The following is a 20,275-nucleotide window of genomic DNA, read 5'->3' as shown; positions in this document are numbered from 1 at the left end:
GGGCTTTTCAAAATTCTACCTCAAAAACTTTCTGACTTTAATTTTGCTTACGCCCCCCTTTTAGTTGAAATCCACCCTTAGAATATTTATAAATGGTGCATACATCATTTGCTTAACAGTTTATTACTCATTCACGAGACCATCTCAAGGCATGTTTAACATATTCGAAGGTTATTCTACTTTCACTTTTAGGATAAACCTTGCAATCACATTTCTGCTAGTCAAGCGAAAATCTAGATTGTTATATATCATTAATCTTATATCCGTATAAGCACATAGAACCACATGTATATTCCGTATAATCCAGTCACTTCCGTATTTCATTGATTTAACAGATTTAAGATAGATTGTCAATTTCCTTCTTTCTTAAAAACCCTTATCAATAGTTTCATGTATAAGTTACACAACTTGCATACATTTTTTAAAAAAAAACTGAATATTTTGAACCACCAATACCAATATATATATATATCCCATAGCCGTGCATGCTATATGTCTGCATAGTAATACACTAGCAAATAAGATGGTAGAGTTCCCACATCCCATTAGACTCAGAATGTGACTACTATATTCGCTACACTGCTCCATCGGATCAAATTGATACAGGGAAGATAACGTAAGCATAGAAGGGTCTGGAAAATTTGGCAGTTCTTACATCGTTCGGAATTTTTCAGACCCTTATATATATACATATAGAAGGCTCTGAAAAATTCCCAACGATGTTAGAACTGTCAAATTTGCGAAGCAAATTTTTGTCGTTCCCTCCGCGGGACTCGAACTCGTACCGCTGTGACATCTATGGCAACACCGCCTGCACTAAGTCCAGCGCCCTAGATCACTCGGCCAGCTAGGCTATAAAATATAGCTTTCGCTGGCCGGGTGATTCCTCCTCGTAGGATTAATCTAGGGCTGTAACTTAGTACATGATGTATGGTAGTACGGGGCAGTTCATCTAGGTGTTATTATGTAGGATAGATGATCAAATTAATGATGCATGTCACAACAAATCAATATTATACAACGTCTCAGAATGTGACGACTCTATTCTCTACATTGCTCCATCGGATCAAATTGATACAGGGAAGATAACGTTAACTTATAGAAAGGTCTGAAAAATTCCCAACGATGTTAGAACTGTCAAATTTGCGAAATTTGACTTAGTGCAGGCGGTGTTGCCATAGATGTCACAGCGGTACGAGTTCGAGTCCCGCAGAGGGAACGACAAAAATTTGCTTCGCAATTTGACAGTTCAGTGGTGGGTAAAACCCATACAATAAAGCAAGCTGTAAAAAGCCCCAAAATGAATTATGTGAAGCTATTCATAAAAGATGAAAATCGGCATAATCTTTAGAAAAACGAATAACAACGAACATAAAAAAATACGACAACCACTGAACTACAGCTTCCGGGCTTAAGGTAGGTACATAAAGTATGTGGCGGGGTTAAACATGTTTGTGAGGGCTCAATCCATCCCCTAACCTGGGATATGCAGTGGTGGTGAAATACAACAACAAAACAAACTATAAAAACAATTCTTTATGCAGATCAATACAGAATACAAACACTTTAACAAATAGAACAAAAGGCAACAAGCTGTATCTACCACGAAAGAGTACTCGATTTTCTGTAAGCTAGTTCAAAATCCAAAAGCAAATTATAAGCACACCTTCCCTACTCAATGTTTGAGAATCTGTCCCCCTACCTCTATAACAGTACTTGATGCAAGATGTAACTTTATATATGTAACTGCTCGCGCAGTGAGTTAGCTGACTGCAAAGTTTCGTTTCCTTTCTGTCATTAATTTTGTTTATTTTTATAATCCCTAATTTTCCTAAGAGTGAAAGTTCTTTTTGTTTGTTTGTTTGTTGGGGTTTTACGTCCGAGCAGCAATATTTCAACTATATTCAGGCGATGAACATGAAATGGATGACAAAATGAACATGAAATGAAAAAAAAAAGAATGGGTCACAAGGATAATAGGGTCGACAAATTTTGATTGCCACTGGAAAAAGGGGGGTGGGTAAGGTTGGTCAATTTAGCCTCCTGTGGCGGAGCGCAAAGGTTCCTACTCCTATCGAATACCACAGCAGGGTTCTTTAACGTGCGAGGAACGTGGCATCTTTCCCAACACGGTGCACCACTATGGTTTGCGGTCAGGTTTTCCGTATTATATATAGCCTGACAAACCCAGCATGTAACATGCCAGGGGTACCCCATTCCACCACCTGGGGCACACATCCCAGTTGCTCTGTGGGCAGAGCGCCTAACCCCCGGCTAGGTTTCTGAGCACTATTTAGTCGCCTTTTACGACAAGCTTAGCGCTGCTGCAGGCCTATTCTTTTGACACCCGGACCTGCACGGGGTGTGAAAGTTCTGCACAACCTTTTTTATCTCCCGGCGAGAAACCGCGGTGGTAGACATTGTATTTATTTTTAAAAAAATCCTTTACCTACATGTTAGTACGCGAGACACGGCGTTCTCTACTATTCAAACATCTATAAAATAGCACAACTGCTTCGACCGAGGTCTCGTTATTTGTGCCGAAAACCACTATGCATTGCTGTGAAGAGATAGAACGCTACAGTAACTCTTATATAAGGTACACGCTTGAATATATATATGATCATGACCATACACTCAATCATCATAATGCAGATAACATAAAATTTGCATATAGCAAGAATAGCTATAGTGATATGTCAAAGAGACAACAACCCCACCGGGATGAAAAATGTCAGCTCAAAACCATACATGGGTCTTCAATGAATGAAAAAAATACATTTTGATCATTTAGAATCAGTCTGAATCGAACATTATGTAAAAATTTGGTCGATCGGATGTATGTGAAAAATAAAATATTTTAACCGTTAACATGGTGAAAATAAATATTTAGAAATCCTCCATCCCGTCATCAATATCAAATGATTGTCCCTAACACAGGGGGTGGGGATGGGAGCGGGTACAGGCACCGGAGAACGAGATGACGTACTGACTGACCATGACTAAAGGGCGCGCTGTCAAGCTTCAGTGTTTTCTTTCAATTCAACATTCTTCCGAATTAAAAAAAACACGGGAAGATGTGCGTCCTGCGCGTCGGGCCTGGATCCGCCTTTGCAAAAGAAATTTTCCTTACAATTTAACAATTGGTGGATGACTGTCTCATGCATTGGCAATCATACAATATCTCATATTTTTATATTTATATTAAATATTTTATGATAGACGGAAAAGCTCATTTACGGTATAACCCCGGGTTATTTTTTGTACGGGGTATTAGTCCACTCAAAAACTATTTTGCAAAGTGGAATACTTGTACAAAACATTTTGCTACACATTTAAAGACTAAGCAACTCCTGCTCTCCTATCCGAGTAACAGGTTAAGCGATACTTCGTTATGTTTGTTGTGCTAAGATAGATAACTCCAAATGTTTTCGGTTGAAACGTTAATTAAGACAACACATCAAATACAAAATGAGCGTTTACAATTTTTACTCCAAAGTAAAGAAAAAACATTCTTTAAAATAGAAGGTTGCCAAGTTCGAGCGTTTGAATCCCGGGTTGAATCACTCTCTCCGGAGTTGCTCTGAGTCAGCGGGCTTATCGCATGCGCAAAGCAGACACCGAGCCCCCTCTTTCTTATTTCCGCATCACACGTGAGTTTATATTTTGTCTTCTTACACCCTACTGTCTCGAAACTTCGTTGTAATTTGTGTACGTTTGCCCAGATTAGAGTATAATCCCCTCATTACAGCATCCGCCTCTAGCTCCGGGTACTTATTTGTTCGTCAGTCAAGCGACACCAAACGTAAGTATAAAAGTATTTAACATTTGTACTTCCGTTTGGTGCGGACACTGTAACAGGACAGTAGGAGGTTCCCTATCTCTAAGATACATTCCATTTTTACATTTCAATCTAAGGTAAGTCTACAACCAATATCACTGCCGGTTAACAATGTCACAATTAAATATACAGACAGGTCGATAATTACAATACACCACACGTATAAATCGAGGAAGTGTTGTCTGACATGTCGGTTTAAATATCTACGTGTGTAACACATCAGGTGAGCAATGTCGGCATACATTGAAGTTAACAGTTATTTTTTCACCTTTATCTTAATATTCATGGTTTTACTTTTGTGTCAAATATTTAAAGGTTATAGCGCCCATTTCTGTCAACATAGATTATCCCTGCCCCGCCTAGTTCTAATGTTCATTGAATTGTGTCAATTCAAAGAGCGGAAATATTTGGAATGTTTTTTTTTTCATCATCATTATCAGTATCTTCTGTGATATTTAATTTCATTAGAGTGAAGTAATTCTTGTAAAAAAACATTTTGTGCTTAGTGAAATGTTTAAGGATATGTTATCTTACATCCCATACATGTATTTAGTTCCGTCCGGTTTAAATTTTATTAGTGATTAGAAGGTCAAACTATACTTGTACAAATATGATCTAATGTAAATACTGATTTTATTGCTCTTATTGTTGACCTTTTAACTATCTGTCTCTGATTTTAATGTTTTGTATATCACACACAGTGAATACATTGGGTTCTTGCTATTAGTCTAAATTAACCCAATAATGTGAGGGGTGTTATTATAAAAGGGGCATTATTTACTTATTAAGGAGGTAGACCTAGGAGAAAGGACACAACTCTTAAAAATCAATGGAATGTTTGTATTCTGCATTTTACATCAATCTTATCTAAGCACCTAATTAACTTGGATTCATTTTATTCTGCTTCAAATGAAAGCTTTGGAGACTTTGGTTAAATTGAATATAATACAAACATTTCACTGATTTCATGAGTTATGTCTTGCCCTAGGTCTACCTCCTTAAACCCTTTGGGTGATGATACATATGGCCTATTCAATATAATGACTATATACCACATTTACGTCATATATCTCCTCATAATTACTTTTTTGACAGACTTTGAGTACTTGTGTGTTTACTGTGTTTTGTTAATATACTTTTACTACAAGACTTTGCATTGTTGTATATATTCAGCATTTTAATGTGTATTTCCTGTATTCATTTCCATGTGTGGGTTATAATAATAATAATAATAATAAAATCTTTATTTCAAGAGGGTTACACGGTTAGTTTACAAGCTAATCTTCCCTGAGGCCCTCGCACACAAAAACTAAATATACTAAAAATTAAAAATAAACAACAAAACAAAAACAAAAGCTGATTTGACAATACCAAATCACTTTCAGAAAATACAATATAGAACATTAAAAAACAGCGTAAGCAGCACTAATTTTCTCTTTTCAGATACTCTATTCAAAAGTATTAAGGTACTTCTTTAGATTGATTTTGAATGAGTTGTCATTGGTTAAAAAGAACCACTAAATTTTCTAAGATAATGTAGTGAATACATCCAATTTAAGTTGTTACATGTTAATGTACAAATGAGCTTGTATTTAGTATAATTATAAGGGACTCTTTATACCTATATAAACTATATGCTAATTTTATTTGACCCCGTGCCGGTCCGGGTGTTAAAAGAATAGGCCTGCAGCAGCGCTAAGCTTGTCGTATAAGGCGACTAAATAGTGCTCAGAAACCTAGCCGGGGGCTAGGCGCTCTACCCACAGAGCAACTGGGATGTGTGCCCCAGGTGGTGGAATGGGGTACCCCTGGCATGTTGCATGCTGGGGTTGTCAGGCTATAATACGGAAAACCTGACCACAAACCATAGTGGTGCCCCATGTTGGGAAAGATGCCACGTTCCTCGCACGTTAAAGAACCTTGCTGTGGTATTCGATAGGAGTAGGAACCTTTGCGCTCCGCCACAGGAGGCTAAATTGCCCGACCTTACCCACCCACCCCCTTTTTCCAGTGGCAATCAAAATTTGTCGACCCTATTATCCTTGTGTCCCATCCTTTTTTTTTCATTTCATGTTCATTTTGTCATCCATTTCATGTTCATCGTCTGAATATAGCAGAAATATTGCTGCTCGGACGTTAAACCCCATCAAACAAACTAATTTTATTTGATGAGTGGGTAAGACATACTGGTGCTGAGCATATTTAAAGGATTATCACCTAAACAAGGAAGTCTAATTTTGGGTTGTAAAGTTAATTGATAATAGATAATCTTAAGTTGATTAAAACTTTCATTGATGAAAGGTATTTATGACAATCATGTTGAGTGAATGTGAAATAAACATAGGTAGATACCTGACCTGCTTTATGTTTTAACTACTATTAAGGATGTCCAATTTAAAGAAGTGTGAATAGTGTGTGATGCACATAAGAAGAACCAAAAGCCACTTGTATGACATTAATTGATAATGTTTAAACTGACTGCAGCCAGGTGATATTCTCCAACAATTTATATAGTAATTTCCAATACACTTCAGAATATGTAAAACTTCTTGGTTCCCAATTTATATATTTTCTTCAAAAGATATAGGAGTGATCAATTTTAAAAAGTGTGACAAATTTGATCGAAAATTGTGAAAGTCGAAATTACACTACTTATTTTAGGTTCATTTCCAAATTTAATTGTCAAAAATTTGTTGACAAATTTCGGAAAAGAAATGGACAAACTAATAAAACACCTGGTAAGGTCAGTGTTAAAGTTTACTGAAATTGACATTCTTTTGATTTTGTTAAATCTAGCCCTTAAGTCCTACAGGGGACAATACCTTGAAGAGTAGAATTTACAAGTTCTTAATTGGGCGGCAACTGGTGGTGTTAAAAATGAAATTAATTGAATAGTAAATTTGTATACCTTATCAATGAGTTGTGCCCTGATCTAGGGTCTATCCTGGTTTACTGGCAGAACTAGGATTAACCCTGGGCAACTAGAAGGATAATGTATTCAAGTACTGCTGAAGACAGACTAGCTGAAAGGAACAACCATTGAAGTTGCAGATAGGTGGACTTCGGTTGTAACAGTATCAGTATATGTAAGTTGTGGAGCTGGCTTTATTTATGTGCTAATTTACTAAGTAGCTTTTTAGATTTAGTTGCTTTTGTCTACAGTTCATTTTACATCAACACCATGCACCTAGATGTTAGAAGGAGAGGGGATTACTGTTAAGGTCATGTGTTGGGTTTTTGTCTTCTTTACTTGATCAGTAAGGCTATTTATAATTTAATGTAGATGACAAAGATGCGTGGTTTCACTATGTGACCCAGTGTATAGTTTTCTTTAATGGTTTCAGATTTCTGTCCCTGTGGCAATTATTTTCATCCTAAATCAAACATATTTCCTTTTTAGTATTTCTTCCTTGTATAGGTGTAACAATAGAATGTGCATAACAATGTTATTAAGCAAAGTGTGTACTATGGCATAATTTCCTCCTTTTGTTGTGAAATATGAATAATTGTTCTCAGTGTTCAAGGCGAAACATTACCCTTACCTGATAAGGTGTTTTATTAAGTTATAAATAACTGTCATTTAAATTGTCTACGATACATGTACTTTAAATCTGTAATGAGGAGTATAAACTTTTACTCAGAAAACATTACATTTACACGCTAGAAAAAAAGATACCCGCTCTTATGACAATTTAAAGGACTTGGTGTTTATTTTTAGGGCGATGAATGGTCGTAGTACATGAGGTTGTATTTTTTGGAAGTAATATTTTTCATTCCCAGAAATATAGAAGTAGAGGTTCGCAGAAAAAGCCTTGCCATATTTGGGATATATGTTTGAATGTTATTGTGAGTAAGATGGCATGGCATTGAGTTCAACTTTTATATGTGTTTTACATGTTATAGAATCCTTTAACAAAACAAACACACACATAATCCGGCAATGGCATTTATGTAGTTGCTATTTACAAATTGTACAACTACATCCACCCGGATAATGAAAGTTGATTGAATCTCGATATTTCACTGAAAGTTCCGTGTTACTGCCGTAATAAGGATAATCCGTCAAATTGAGGTTACTTGATTTTTTGTGTCAGTTGTTAACATACGATTCATTGCCGTATATGATATACCTTTGCACGCTATGGTATTCCTTTATGCATTTAGTTGAGATATATATATCATATTGTTCTATGTATGCATATGTATATAAACCTTTATGTCTCCGTTTTGGTACATTTAATTTGTTACAGGTTTCTTCAGTTGAATAACTTCGCTTACATTCGGGATGTAGAACTTAAAATAAGCAATAAACAACCGAGAATTTTTCACATCCTATCAACTGCACGAAATGTTTTATCTCGAATATGCTTTCAAGAGTTAATAAAAAAAAGTCGTAATTTCAGAATTTCAACTTATTACATGTATTTGGGAAAAAGAATTTTGAATTAAGTCCATTTTATGTTTACTAAAATGCTGTTATTATTTTAGATTAACCATCAGAATGTCTTGGGATAGTTATCTTGACAACCTCGTTGCTCAAACCAAAGATGGTAAAGGGGTAGCCCATGCTGACAAGGCTGTTATTATTGGTTTGGATGGAGCCAAATGGACGACAGACGGTCACGGCTGTGCCTTAAAGATGTCAAATAGTGAGGCCACTAAAATCGCAAGTTGCTTCAAAGGCAAAAATTTTTCCGACTTCCAGTCAAGCGGCGTAGTGGCGGGAGGGGTGAAATACCAATTCTTAAGGGAAGAAGACGGGAAACTTGTATTAGCCAAAAAGAAAGATCAAGGAGCACTTACATTGCAGAAAACTAAAACGGCCATAGTTATCGGTCACTGTAAAGAGGGATGTCAACAAGGAAATGTGAACAAAGGTGTTGGAGTTGTAGCCGATTACTTAGAAAGTTTAGGGATGTAGGAGTAACTTCCCTTTGTAGCAATTAAATATACATGTACTTAAATACACATAATGGATAAAATAAAGATTATGTATATTGACGATGAACTTGTACTACCGGTTACTTGTCTTACTGACCTTTGCACAGTGCTATCTATATTTTAATTTTTATTGAATAAAAAAGATGCATTGTCGTAGATAAGGCAGTTTCAGAGAATTGTGTCTGTGCATTTTCTAATAAATATGTAACAAATGTTTGTAACTTTATTTGGTACCTATATAGTGATTTGTACTTCCAGAATTTACTGTTAAGTGTTAGAACAATGAATTATATCTCCACGACTACCTAGCACCTTATACTGTATTTTTAAAACATTTTACTCTTTGGTGTGAAGCTCTGTATTTGCTTACAAACGTTAAGCTCTCTACACTACTCTCCAATACATTTAATTTAACCAGTTAGTATTACATACTAAAGCTTTGCTTAGCTAAGAGTTGTGAAAGTACATGTTCTGGGTATTTCTGTGCATTTTATGTCTGTTTAGGTCCGTATAAATTTCATCTTGAGACAATTTGACTTTTGATAAGGTTGTTTGAACTGCATTGTGTATATTGTTTTGCTTACAGTTAGCCGTTTTTTTTTCATCCATTCGACGAACATGGTGCTCGCGTTCGTCCATTTGTTTGTCCACCATAGCTTTGATTTTTTTTGGAATGCAAGAGTATCTGTGTTTACTATAATAAAATTGTTCACCTGCGTTTTGATTGAGGAAGGGTATCAGCAGACGTCCGTTACGTCTCTTACTAACCGCTGCAGCCAGGCCTTTCGAAATTCTCGAACACTGTTCAAATAAAACGTCGCAAGACAATCTGGTTACGTCGCGTAAAATCATTTACTTTTCCAACTTTGGAAAGTTCTTGCATTTTCTGAGAGGGCTGGCTGCAGCGTTCAGACTGAATTTCTAACGTCAGACACTGTTTCTTTGTTTGGGGTATCATATCACTATACAATATTGTATGTTGACGAGTTCATTTAAGAGAATATTATGAAGCATCATTTATATTATATATTGTAGATATTCCAGTAACCCACTACATTTGGTAAGAACATTGAATTTGTGCTAACAATTTAAAAGTATACTGACTGATCAACTTCAGAAACAGTTCAGGATTAAAGAGATGATTTATTGGCGGGGATATTAGTAGCAAGAACTTTTCGATCAAGACAATTACTTTTTATTTTTTTGTTCGCAATACCAAAGGTCCATACTAGGCAAGTCATATTACGCAAGTTTTCAGTCTTTACTATTACAAGCAATGCCGGTTTCTATTCCGATTTTTTTTCTACTTTGAATCAAAATATTATTTTTACTCAATGACAGTTGATCATTCTGTGACTTGTTGCTTTAACATATACACGTTGCTTTGCTTCCTAATGCACCTTAAAATGCACCTTTGTTTTGCATACAGACTACTTAAGACAGTTTTGAGATGCACTATTAATTTTTAGACTTATCACCCTTAACACTTGTTGCGGCGATCCTAGTGTATGCATGAAGTAACTGTTGTGGCCTATTTTTTTAAATCTAAATTAAAAATAGTATTAAGAAACTCCCCTATAAGTTGTTACGCAACATTGAAGGCGTTCCTAGCCGTAAGACTACCTAGAGTTATCTTTCCTCTGATACTTTTTAGAACATACAGTTCAACAACTGTTCCCTTGTCCAAAAATACGTTTGTACCAAAAGAAGGTATATTGTTAAATCTGGGAAGTTAATTCGGCATAGAAAGAAGTTATAGGACCTCTCATGATATTCGTGTTGTATCTACTTTGTAAAGGTTTTGTTGATAAACGTCTACATGTAAAAATTAAATACCTTTAGTTCTTTTTTATATTTAACTTGTAGGCGGTGAAAGGGAGTCGCAAAAATATAATGGTAAAAAGTTCATACTTGATTTCTCATTTAATTTGCCGTTTATTTGATTGTGTTGCCTAACTACACAGTTGCAGATAGCCTTTTGTCTTGTATATTACTGATAGCATCAATTTGTCTGAGGCTGTTGACTTTTTAAGTTGCAGTCTATAAATTTCAAACAGGAAGTGGTGCATGCATGAAAAAAAAAATCCACAAAATTTACAATAATTTTCAATTCAGAAACAGTTATGGACCACATAACCGGTCTTTATCATTTGGTCGTTGTACTTTTTGAGATTAAAATTACATACATTGCCCATGAAATAGACACTTGACAAGATTTTCGTTTTTATTTGGTTGATTTTAGAGGGAGATGAATGTACGGTGTTCTCCAAAATACAGATCTATTTACAGAAAGGACTACAATTTGTTATTAAAAACAAGTATGCAGTTCAATACAGCATTATTTTCGGTGTTTTCTCTGCATCACCTCTACCATTGGCAATGTGTGAACTTTTTGTTGCTGTAACTGCAACTATTTTTAACAATGATTTAAAATGTTATTCGGTTGTGTTCGGTAAAACGATTTATATTACAGGACTGTTTTGTCAACAAATTCCATGGATACGGTTAAAATCCAGAAAATTGATGTGTGTATTTAACCATACTTTAATTACGGAAAATATTCGTTCTCCATACGGGGTTTTCAAATTAAGTGTTCCTCAAAGAGTACTTCCGTTATCAAATTTAATGGGTCAAGTTAACAAATGGTTACATTATATACATGTAACGGAAAGATACATTATATATCGTTCGCATAAATTGCCGAAGAAAAACCCATGCAGTTTAAGTAAAGTCGTTGTTTATTCGAAATCAGTGTACATAAATTTATCTTCGCGTTGATATTCTCTAGTCCCATTGGGGCTTATCAAAGCGTCATTAGATTCTGATTGGCTTAAACCTAAGTTCAGCTGTAAGTACTAACATTTCAATTCAAATATTTCCATATACCCCAATGGACTTGGGTGTAATTAAATTTTGTCAAATTAGTAATGATCTAGTATTCACTTTATTAATCGTAAGTTCTGTCAGGACAACAAAATAATATACAGTATCTTAACCCCCCCCTAAAATCACTTTTTATACATCCGTCTGTCTAGACGAGACGTATTATGGTATACCGTTTTCAGCCTGTCGTTCACACTTAGCACAGTTACTCTAAAATTCTGCCACCAATTTTGACCAAACTTTCGTGAAGTGTTTCTCTCTATTGATGTGACTTCTCTTTCGATTTTTATAGAGTTCCGGCCGTTCGTTTTTGAGTTACGTGACTAATCGTACGTAAATGGGTTGATTTTATGTTTTCGGGCTATAAATCAAATATCAATGAAACTTTGGTAAAATGTTTATACAATTATAAGTTCCCTTTCAATTTTTGTAAATTTCCGATTTTACAATGTTGACTTAAGGGCCTTGTGCATAAAAAGGGAAATTTCATATTTTTTTGGACTTACTCAGTAGTGGTTGCATGCACCCATTTTCATGAAACTACAAATGTATTGATGTTGGCTCCCTCTTTAGGTGATAAAAATTTAAGATTTAATCATTTTCGAGTTTTTGGACTTTATTCCTAAAGAAGGGGGATTTCTTGTATGTGCACAATAACTTTAAATTGGTTCAAGCAATTTTCATGAAACTTTGTGGAATTGTTTTGTTTGTTTTGTTTTGTTTTATTTTTTTTATATTTTTTTTTTGGGGGGGGGGGCAATTTTTTGTTTTGTTTGGTATTTTTTTAATTGATAAAAGCCTTTTTTTAATATTTATATATTTAACCACAGTCAAATTCAGAGCTATAACAAGCTTCAATTTTGTATCCATATTTGCCCCATCTGTTCAGGGCTCGACCTCTGTGGGCGTATCTAGCTTCACTCCGCTAAGTATTTTATTACGATTTTTTGGGATATAACTGACTGCAGATAAGCTATGTAGGCTTCCCAGAGATTACAACTGTAAATTTGAAGCTCTTTCTATTAACACTGACACGCGTGCCCTCAGGATTGAGCGGAGAGCTAGGGACCGCATGGTCTATGCAGCTATCCTCGACTGTATGTATATTTATGGATTAACACGTTTTCATGCAGTCATAGATCAATATTGTCGTCGTCTCGTTTCATGCATTCATTAACGTCCATATTGTTTACATTTTACTTATATGTCGGTTACATATATTTTTGGCTGCACATTTGAAATGTTTATATTTAAAATATTTGTAATTTAAATATATATATTTATTGCACAGCCTGCACATATAAACCCTTTCGAGATGTTATCATTTAGTTTCGAATGTCAACACCATTGTGAAGTCATACTTACATAATTATAGTCAATATGCACTTTGGATAATAACATTTTTATACGACCGCAAAAAAATGCGGTCGTATATTGGTAGTGCGCTGTCGTCGTTGGTTTTCGTGTGATATCTTGAATACTAGTTGGTTGATTTTTATATAATTTTATGACATGGCTCCAAACCACAGAAGGAAGGAAGGTTGGCATTGACTTTGGTGGTCATTGCCCTAACTGTTCCAGAATTAGGACAATATGGGCCAAAAACTAGGATTTTATAGATCTCAGAAACATTCATTTATCCAATGTCTAGGCAATAACTTTAGTCTAAGTGAATGTATCTCTTTGAATTAGTATTACAAGGTCCCAAAGGAAGACTGGGATTTATTTTGAGGGTTAAGGCATGAATCATTTTGGAACTAGCAATTTCATTGTTATGGACAATAACTTGAGCAATAGTGAATGCTCCTCATATGAATATTACTACAAATTGCCATACCAGTAAAGGAAGATTTTTGGGTTATGACAAGCGAAGTAAGAATAAGGGACCAGATACAATTATTTTGTCTGAATTATTGATGATAACTTGAATAAAAGGTGAAGTACTATAAGGTGCCATGCCCCGAAGGAAGGTTGTTATTGAGTTTGTCTGGAACCATTAAGGAATACGCGCTTCGATTCATATCAAATTCTTATTTTGAGTCAAATAATCTGATAGGCTCACCTGGCCATATGAGCTTTTGCCATCACTTGCCGCCCGTCGTCGTTAACCGTTTTTCAAAACTGTTCTCCTCTGACATTACTTGACCAATTTGAACCAAATTTGGTATGATTGTTCTTTGGGATATTCTGCGTAGAACTGATATTGGTATTTTTGATCCGTCGAAAAACATGACCACTGTTACTAAAAATTGAAAATAGTGGTCAGACAAAACTAACTTGTTAGCATATATTTCAAAAACTGTTAGATATAGCAAAATTCTTATATTTGTAAGTGTTCAGCATGACGAGATCAATCTGATGTCAAGTGTTTTTTTTTAATCTTTTCAGGCATATTGGAGTTATTTCCGTTTTTCCATTTTTAAAAATTTTTTGTTGCTGTTGCTCTTTTTAATGTTATTTCTCTCAAAAATCTTCTCTGACATTACTTTACCAATTTGAACCAAATTAGTATGTATGTTGCTTGTTTAGCCAAATTCTTTCAATTGCCAAAATGATCCTAACACTATTCTACAAGGGACCAAAGTTGTCGGATGACTCATTGTTGTTGCCCTTGAAAGGCAAAAAATGATGTTTTTAGCTGTTTTAAGTCAATACCTTGAACCATAATAGATAGAAAGAAACTTTAAATTGAGTCACCTTTGTCAGGCAACTTCTTGTTATAGTTATTGCCTTTAATAAGCAAAATTTTAACCAAGTGAGCCATTCAGGCTTCTGGGAGCCTCTGGTTCTATCATTGTTAAGCAAGCAAGCGGAGGTCGTAATTTATATTAGATGATTTTCCGATTCTGCGGAAGTATAGGAGGCTTAGCTGATATTTCCAGCAGTACTAGAAGCCTCCCAGTCTTTAATGTTACTTCACTCAGACATTTTTGCTTCACTAAAAACAAAGTAACCTGGTGAAGCGAGAGTAGTCAAGCAGTGGCTATTGATAGGAAGCTAAAACGAGCATTAAGACAGATGTTAAAATAATAAATAAAAAAGTATTTAATTTACATGCATGAATTACATTTGCAACTATATGAAACTGCATTCTACTAAATTATAAGTAAATTCTAGAACAAATGCATCAAGATTTCCGATCACGTGACTAAATAGAAAGGTCTTGGCTCACAATGAAGTATTTTTTAATGAAATATTTGACATCGACAGTCGTTTCGAAATTTAAGCAATAATTCGTTTCCCTCTTTAATTATGGAATTGTTTAGGTGTATGTTTCGTCCTATTTCCCATTTGTTTATTTGATGCCCTTCGCTTAAAATGGGATTCCTGTAGTAATCTTGCCGTCTATTCGTCCGTTCCCAGGTTCTGCTTTTCCTGAAACCGCTGAACGGAATGTTACTTTCACATTTTTTTCATCATCAGTCGATGCCATTGTACTACTCTTTTGCTATTAATTGAATGATGTATAATTTCAAGGGATAGGAGCAGGGTGTGGGCTTTGCTTGCTATGTTTTTATACGATCGCAAAAAGAATTGCTTTCGTACATTAAGTATAATTATATCATGCTATCGGCGTGATCGTCGTCCGGCGTCCGTAGACAATTTTGTATCCAGAAAGTAACTCGATTGTTCGTGAATGGATATGAATGAAACTATTTATAAGGTACTATACTACAAAAAAGGGCTGAGGTTCCTTTTAGGGGTTGTGACTAGTAAAATTAATGAATAAAAGGTCAATATAGGTCAGATTTGATTCTGGTCAAATTATTATCGTGTCAACAATGAAATGGAATCAATCTTTTCAGCTGTATGAATTTTGAATGGTGTGTCCTTACTTGCCCCTGCATAAGTTTCGATATATGCGGTTGTATCAAGCTGAGCCCTGCAAAGCATTTTCTTCTAACATCTTTTTTTTTCAACTTTTTCCTCATCAAGGCTCCCATTTCCCAGTCAGTTATAAGCCTGTCCATATACTGAAGTTCTATATGTACGGCTACTCTTACAGGTACCAGTATCGTATTGCATATCCCTGAGCGGGTGTACGTCAAAACATGGATGCTATAAAAATATAGTGTATTTTCTTTTTGCCTCTCTACAAACTAATGTTTTGTCAAAAGATATGAACAATGACTTATAAAATAGAGCAAACATCACACTGTAAGATGAAGAACTTTTTAAAAGAAAATCTAACATAATAACATAAAAATGTTCCACTGAAAAGTTTGGTTTGGTGAGTGCAAAACGAAAGTGAAAGTAGGGAAAGTGGCTATTTATAGTTCAAGACTACTTTTCTGTCCGATCTTCGTGGACTCACCCTAGTTTCTTTGCGGGAAATTATTTTTTCACATGTTCTTAGAAATACTACATAAGTGAAAGTTTTATTGAATCAATTTATATATTTTTAAAAACAATCCTAAAAATATGCACTTCACTATAGAAGTCTATGGGAAAATTAATACGATACTGAGACCTGCAGGATACAAGAGCGCAATTGTTCACAATGCAATTTCCGTATCGGGGGGGTCCTCACTTCCACTTAAATCTATAAATAGATCCGGCTGTAATTTCTCTAATCTATCGGAATGTTGCTAAAATACACCCATATTGCTTTTAAATTTTGAAATGATAACCACCATGTCGTGCGGCGTTTCTGCCCGTAAATTAGGGTTCAAAAAGGGGGATACATTTTCAAACATCATTTTTTTCAGTAGCCACCTTAAGCCTTAAGTTCTCCATAAAATACACATATATGTGCTGCTAGCTTTCAAATTCGATACTTTTGGTTCCTTACTGTTCGCACAATTTTTTGATGAAAATATCTTTTTTATAATCCACCAATCGTGAACATTTCTGTATTTTCCACTGGGCTGTATGTTGGGTAAAGATCTGGCTGAATACCGAGGAGACATAATTGCGCAATTAAAACCTATAATAATTCGTCCATCATCTGGTTGACAAAATTTTGTAATGCGACTGAACGTCATCAACCTTTTAGAATGATACACTAAATGAATTTTCGTACACTAAAATTAGATTATAAGGAATGACTGTTATGTTTTTTTTTTTCGGTTTACTTGAGATATCCTCAATGCCCGTGGTACACACTTGAAAATCAGCTGTTACGCAGGATATTTGATATGCACCACGTAATTGAGGTTATTTCAACATAGACCGAAACAAAATATATCAGTCATTCCTTATAATTTAAACATCTGGTAACATATTAAGAAACGATATATCATTTTGGCCTTACTTTATTATTATTATTATTATTATTATTTTTTGAGAAAGGGGGAGGCAGGGGTATGACCCAATACTGGTTAGTCGTAACGAACCTGAGTCACACAAAAAAGTAGTACTTGGTAGGCACTAAATTCCAACCGATGATGTGCTAGGATATCCGTTACATCAATTACTCAGAGTAAATGTTTTAGAGACTAGAAATCTTTGGAATGCTTGACAAAAAGATGAATATAATAAAAATATGAACTCGAAAAATCTGTAACATAAGCAAACAAGGTACTAGTTTCAAGGATTATTTTGGTGTTCCGAGGGACACTTAGGCATTACCTCGCGTCTGGTAATCAGCGGAAAATAAATCCCAATTTGACCCCGATATTTCAAGTGGAGTGTCCCTAGTGCATACTGATCAAATTGAGTGACCTCTTATTATCTAGATGAATGATATAATAAGACCCAAGCTACAACCAAAAATGTCATTGGAAAAATGTATGAAAACCTACGGAATCAATAATTTTGGGTCAGTGACCATATATTAGTTTTAGTCTGTTATTCGACTGTTAGTCATAATGTTGTTTGCAATCTTCAGTAATCATTGATTTCTCCTGAAACTATGACTTCAGTGCTGGATCACTTTATTGAAATGTGTATATTGCCATTACTTTCGACTTGGACAAGTTCTGTTAAAGGTATTCCTATGGATTTAGTTGTCAGTCTTATATAAGTAGTTTGATTCTTACGAATCTTTATGCAACTTGAGCAACTTCCTGTATGCTTACAAAAAACAGACCGGTCTAATCAATCCTTATCTGACATCTTGATTTGTAACATTTGATTTATATTTCTGAATACTTGGTTCAGACGCTTTTGAGCTATTTACCAATTTCATACAGGGGTCTGCATACAGCAGTATAAATGAAGGAGAAAATAGAATCGTCACAAGAAGTTTGGTAGCGGACAGTATTTGTAGGAAGTGAGATCTTCCTACAATGAAAATATGAATGTAGTATAAAGAAACAAAGAATGAATTAATGAACATCAAGTAAACTCAAAGATTTTCATTTCGGTTATGCAGAAAATTACAAACCGTAGCATTTCATCTTTTTGATCATTGTTTTACCGACATGTGCAGTATGTCTTGCTTCAAAATGTCTTTGTTTTTTTTTTTTTGTGTTTTTGTTTTTTTCTTTGGCGTTTGATCGTCCGCTCAACCGAGATGCTTTACTGGAATAACATAAATAGTGGCCGTTTTGGGATTTGAATCCTATTTTTTAAACCTTAAGGCTATTAGGTCGATTCGATTATGAATTACCAATGTCAATGATTTGTGACAAATTAGATACTCAGTAGAAATGTTTGTACTTGATTCTACTATCATCATTTTTTAATTTTTTTTGTTTGTAGAACAATTTAAAGATGTCTTGGGATAGTTATCTTGATAACCTTATTGCTCAGACCAAAGATGCTTCTGGATCTGCACACGCTGACAAGGCTGTTATTATTGGTTTAGATGGTGGAGCCAAATGGACGACAGATGGTCACGCCAATGCTCTCAAGATTACACCTGAAGAAAGTGCAAAAATAGCTGGCTGCTTCAAAAGTAGAAACTTTACGGATTTCATGTCCGGTGGTGTACTTGCTGAAGGGGTAAAATATCAATTTTTACGGGAAGAAGATGGAAAACTTGTTTTAGCTAAAAAGAAAGATCAAGGAGCACTCACATTGCAAGCTAGTAAGACAGCTATTGTAATCGGCCATTGTAAAGAGGGAGGCCAACAAGGAAACGTGAACAAAGGGGTAGCCGTTATAGCTGAATACTTAGAAAGCTTAGGGATGTAGTAGTAATTCCCCTTTGTATAGCAATTCACCATCTCTTTAACTATATTAACTGCTTCTGATTATATAAAAAAAAACATTCCATATGCAACTTAGAAGATTCTTTCGCTTTTGGACATTGATTTTTGTGCATATTTGAACGATGGAACATTTGTAGATGTTGAGCTGAACGATGTCGGAGAATTTAATGAATGGGAAAATTTGTGCTAGGAATAGAACTGAATGAAGCATAACTATATGTACCTTGTTTGTATTTTACACTGACCGGCTTTTTGGACGATTTCGACAAATTTGTTTTTGTTTTTGTTTTTGTTTGATTTTTTTCATGTGGTTTACCATTTACGAGCGGTTTAGGTAGGTCCATTATAGTTCTAGTTAAAAGCATAATGCATTAGAACGAATTATTAGTGATTAAAACGGATTCAGTTCTATTTTTCAAAATTATAATTAGTACCAAGTCTTTTCATTTTCTATTAAATATATAACAAATATGTTATATGTCAATTTATTTAGCACGCAACTGCCCACTTGCAGAGTGTTCTAATAATCTGCATATTCATCAATGATCCGAACACTTGCGTAAATGGTTACAATGGTTTTAATATGATACTTGCATTAGTTGAATTACTAGTCTTTTCTTCCTGTATGTTAGAACCATGAAAACTCCATAAATCGAACAATGTTTAAGCATTGAGCTTTAAATGATATATTAACTTTCAGGAAACACACTATAAAACTCATTACTAAATGCCGGTAAAAATAGCTGTTATTGTGTTTTCTGTCTCCATTGTAAAATCGACCGATAACATTTTCAATGGCGTGATGACTTTTCATGTAGAATATACAGCTTTAACATGGTACGTTTATGACGTTGGAAGTTTGAACAATGTTCAGTTTCATTTGCTTTAATTCTACCTGCCCAACATTTGGAATTCGATTGAAATTGCAAGACTTGATGCTTAGAATTAAAAATAAATGAGGAACAAGATAGTCATGATCCTTAGACATGGTGTAAAACTAGAAAATACTAAAAAAACATAAAAAAAACATCACAAATAAACCGTAAACATCACCAACTAACCAAACAAATGCATACAAATGAGTATAAATAAGCAATCCCGAGTCCACTTAAAAAAACTTCACTTCTCTTTACCGAGTGAAATAAAGATCTTGCTTAAAACAACACTCGTATATACTGTTTACGGATACTAAATAAAACGTCCAATGTATTAACATTCTTCCGATAAAGGATGCGAGAAAAAAAATTGATTGGTCACCTAGACAGTCGCATTTCATGGAGATTTCAAATCTACATAACGTATCAAAGTGTACAATTTGTTCGATGAGGGGGAGTAGTGGCATTACACGCACATTGAGTACTTATCTAATAGACCGAAGCACGTCAAGTGCATACAAAATATACAAAAACAATGGTGTCTGATCCTGGAATTTCCTTTCCCATAGCAAGTTCATGAATCTCCAATTTGCATATATTATCTTTAATAATTTAATTTCAGAAGTAACAAGTTTTCT

General features: G+C 34.9%; 2 protein-coding genes across 9 annotated transcripts; both read left to right on the top strand.

The window, feature by feature from the left end:
• Nucleotides 1-3,528: 3,528 nt before the first annotated feature.
• Nucleotides 3,529-19,233, top strand: LOC148609594 (profilin-like). 6 transcript variants are annotated; one of them, XM_088540483.1, is made up of 3 exons: nucleotides 3,529-3,653; nucleotides 9,818-9,842; nucleotides 18,311-19,233. In XM_088540483.1, the coding sequence occupies exon 3, from the start codon at nucleotides 18,323-18,325 to the stop codon at nucleotides 18,743-18,745; it is 423 nt and encodes a 140-aa protein (XP_088396609.1). In that variant the 5' UTR covers nucleotides 3,529-3,653; nucleotides 9,818-9,842; nucleotides 18,311-18,322; the 3' UTR covers nucleotides 18,746-19,233. The 6 variants fall into 6 exon arrangements, with proteins under 6 accessions (XP_088396609.1, XP_088396613.1, XP_088396610.1 ...); XM_088540484.1 differs by lacking the exon at nucleotides 3,529-3,653 and adding an exon at nucleotides 3,674-3,805; XM_088540482.1 differs by lacking the exon at nucleotides 3,529-3,653 and adding an exon at nucleotides 3,681-3,918.
• Nucleotides 4,081-8,998, top strand: LOC148609595 (profilin-like). Of its 3 annotated transcripts, XM_088540479.1 has the most exons (3): nucleotides 4,081-6,927; nucleotides 7,560-7,687; nucleotides 8,330-8,998. In XM_088540479.1, the coding sequence occupies exons 2-3, from the start codon at nucleotides 7,680-7,682 to the stop codon at nucleotides 8,760-8,762; spliced, it is 441 nt and encodes a 146-aa protein (XP_088396605.1). In that variant the 5' UTR covers nucleotides 4,081-6,927; nucleotides 7,560-7,679; the 3' UTR covers nucleotides 8,763-8,998. The 3 variants fall into 3 exon arrangements, with proteins under 3 accessions (XP_088396605.1, XP_088396607.1, XP_088396606.1); XM_088540481.1 differs by lacking the exon at nucleotides 7,560-7,687; XM_088540480.1 differs by lacking the exon at nucleotides 4,081-6,927 and having other exon boundaries at nucleotides 6,941-7,687.
• Nucleotides 19,234-20,275: the final 1,042 nt, after the last annotated feature.

The sequence above is a fragment of the Perna viridis genome, chromosome 8 (genome assembly GCF_037379345.1).
Source record: "Perna viridis isolate PV_CMFRI_1.1 ecotype Kerala chromosome 8, ASM3737934v1, whole genome shotgun sequence".
Classification (NCBI taxonomy): Eukaryota; Metazoa; Mollusca; class Bivalvia; order Mytilida; family Mytilidae; genus Perna; species Perna viridis.
The sequence above is the reverse complement of the archived record's forward strand: the minus strand, read 5'-3'. Positions and strand labels throughout refer to the sequence as shown.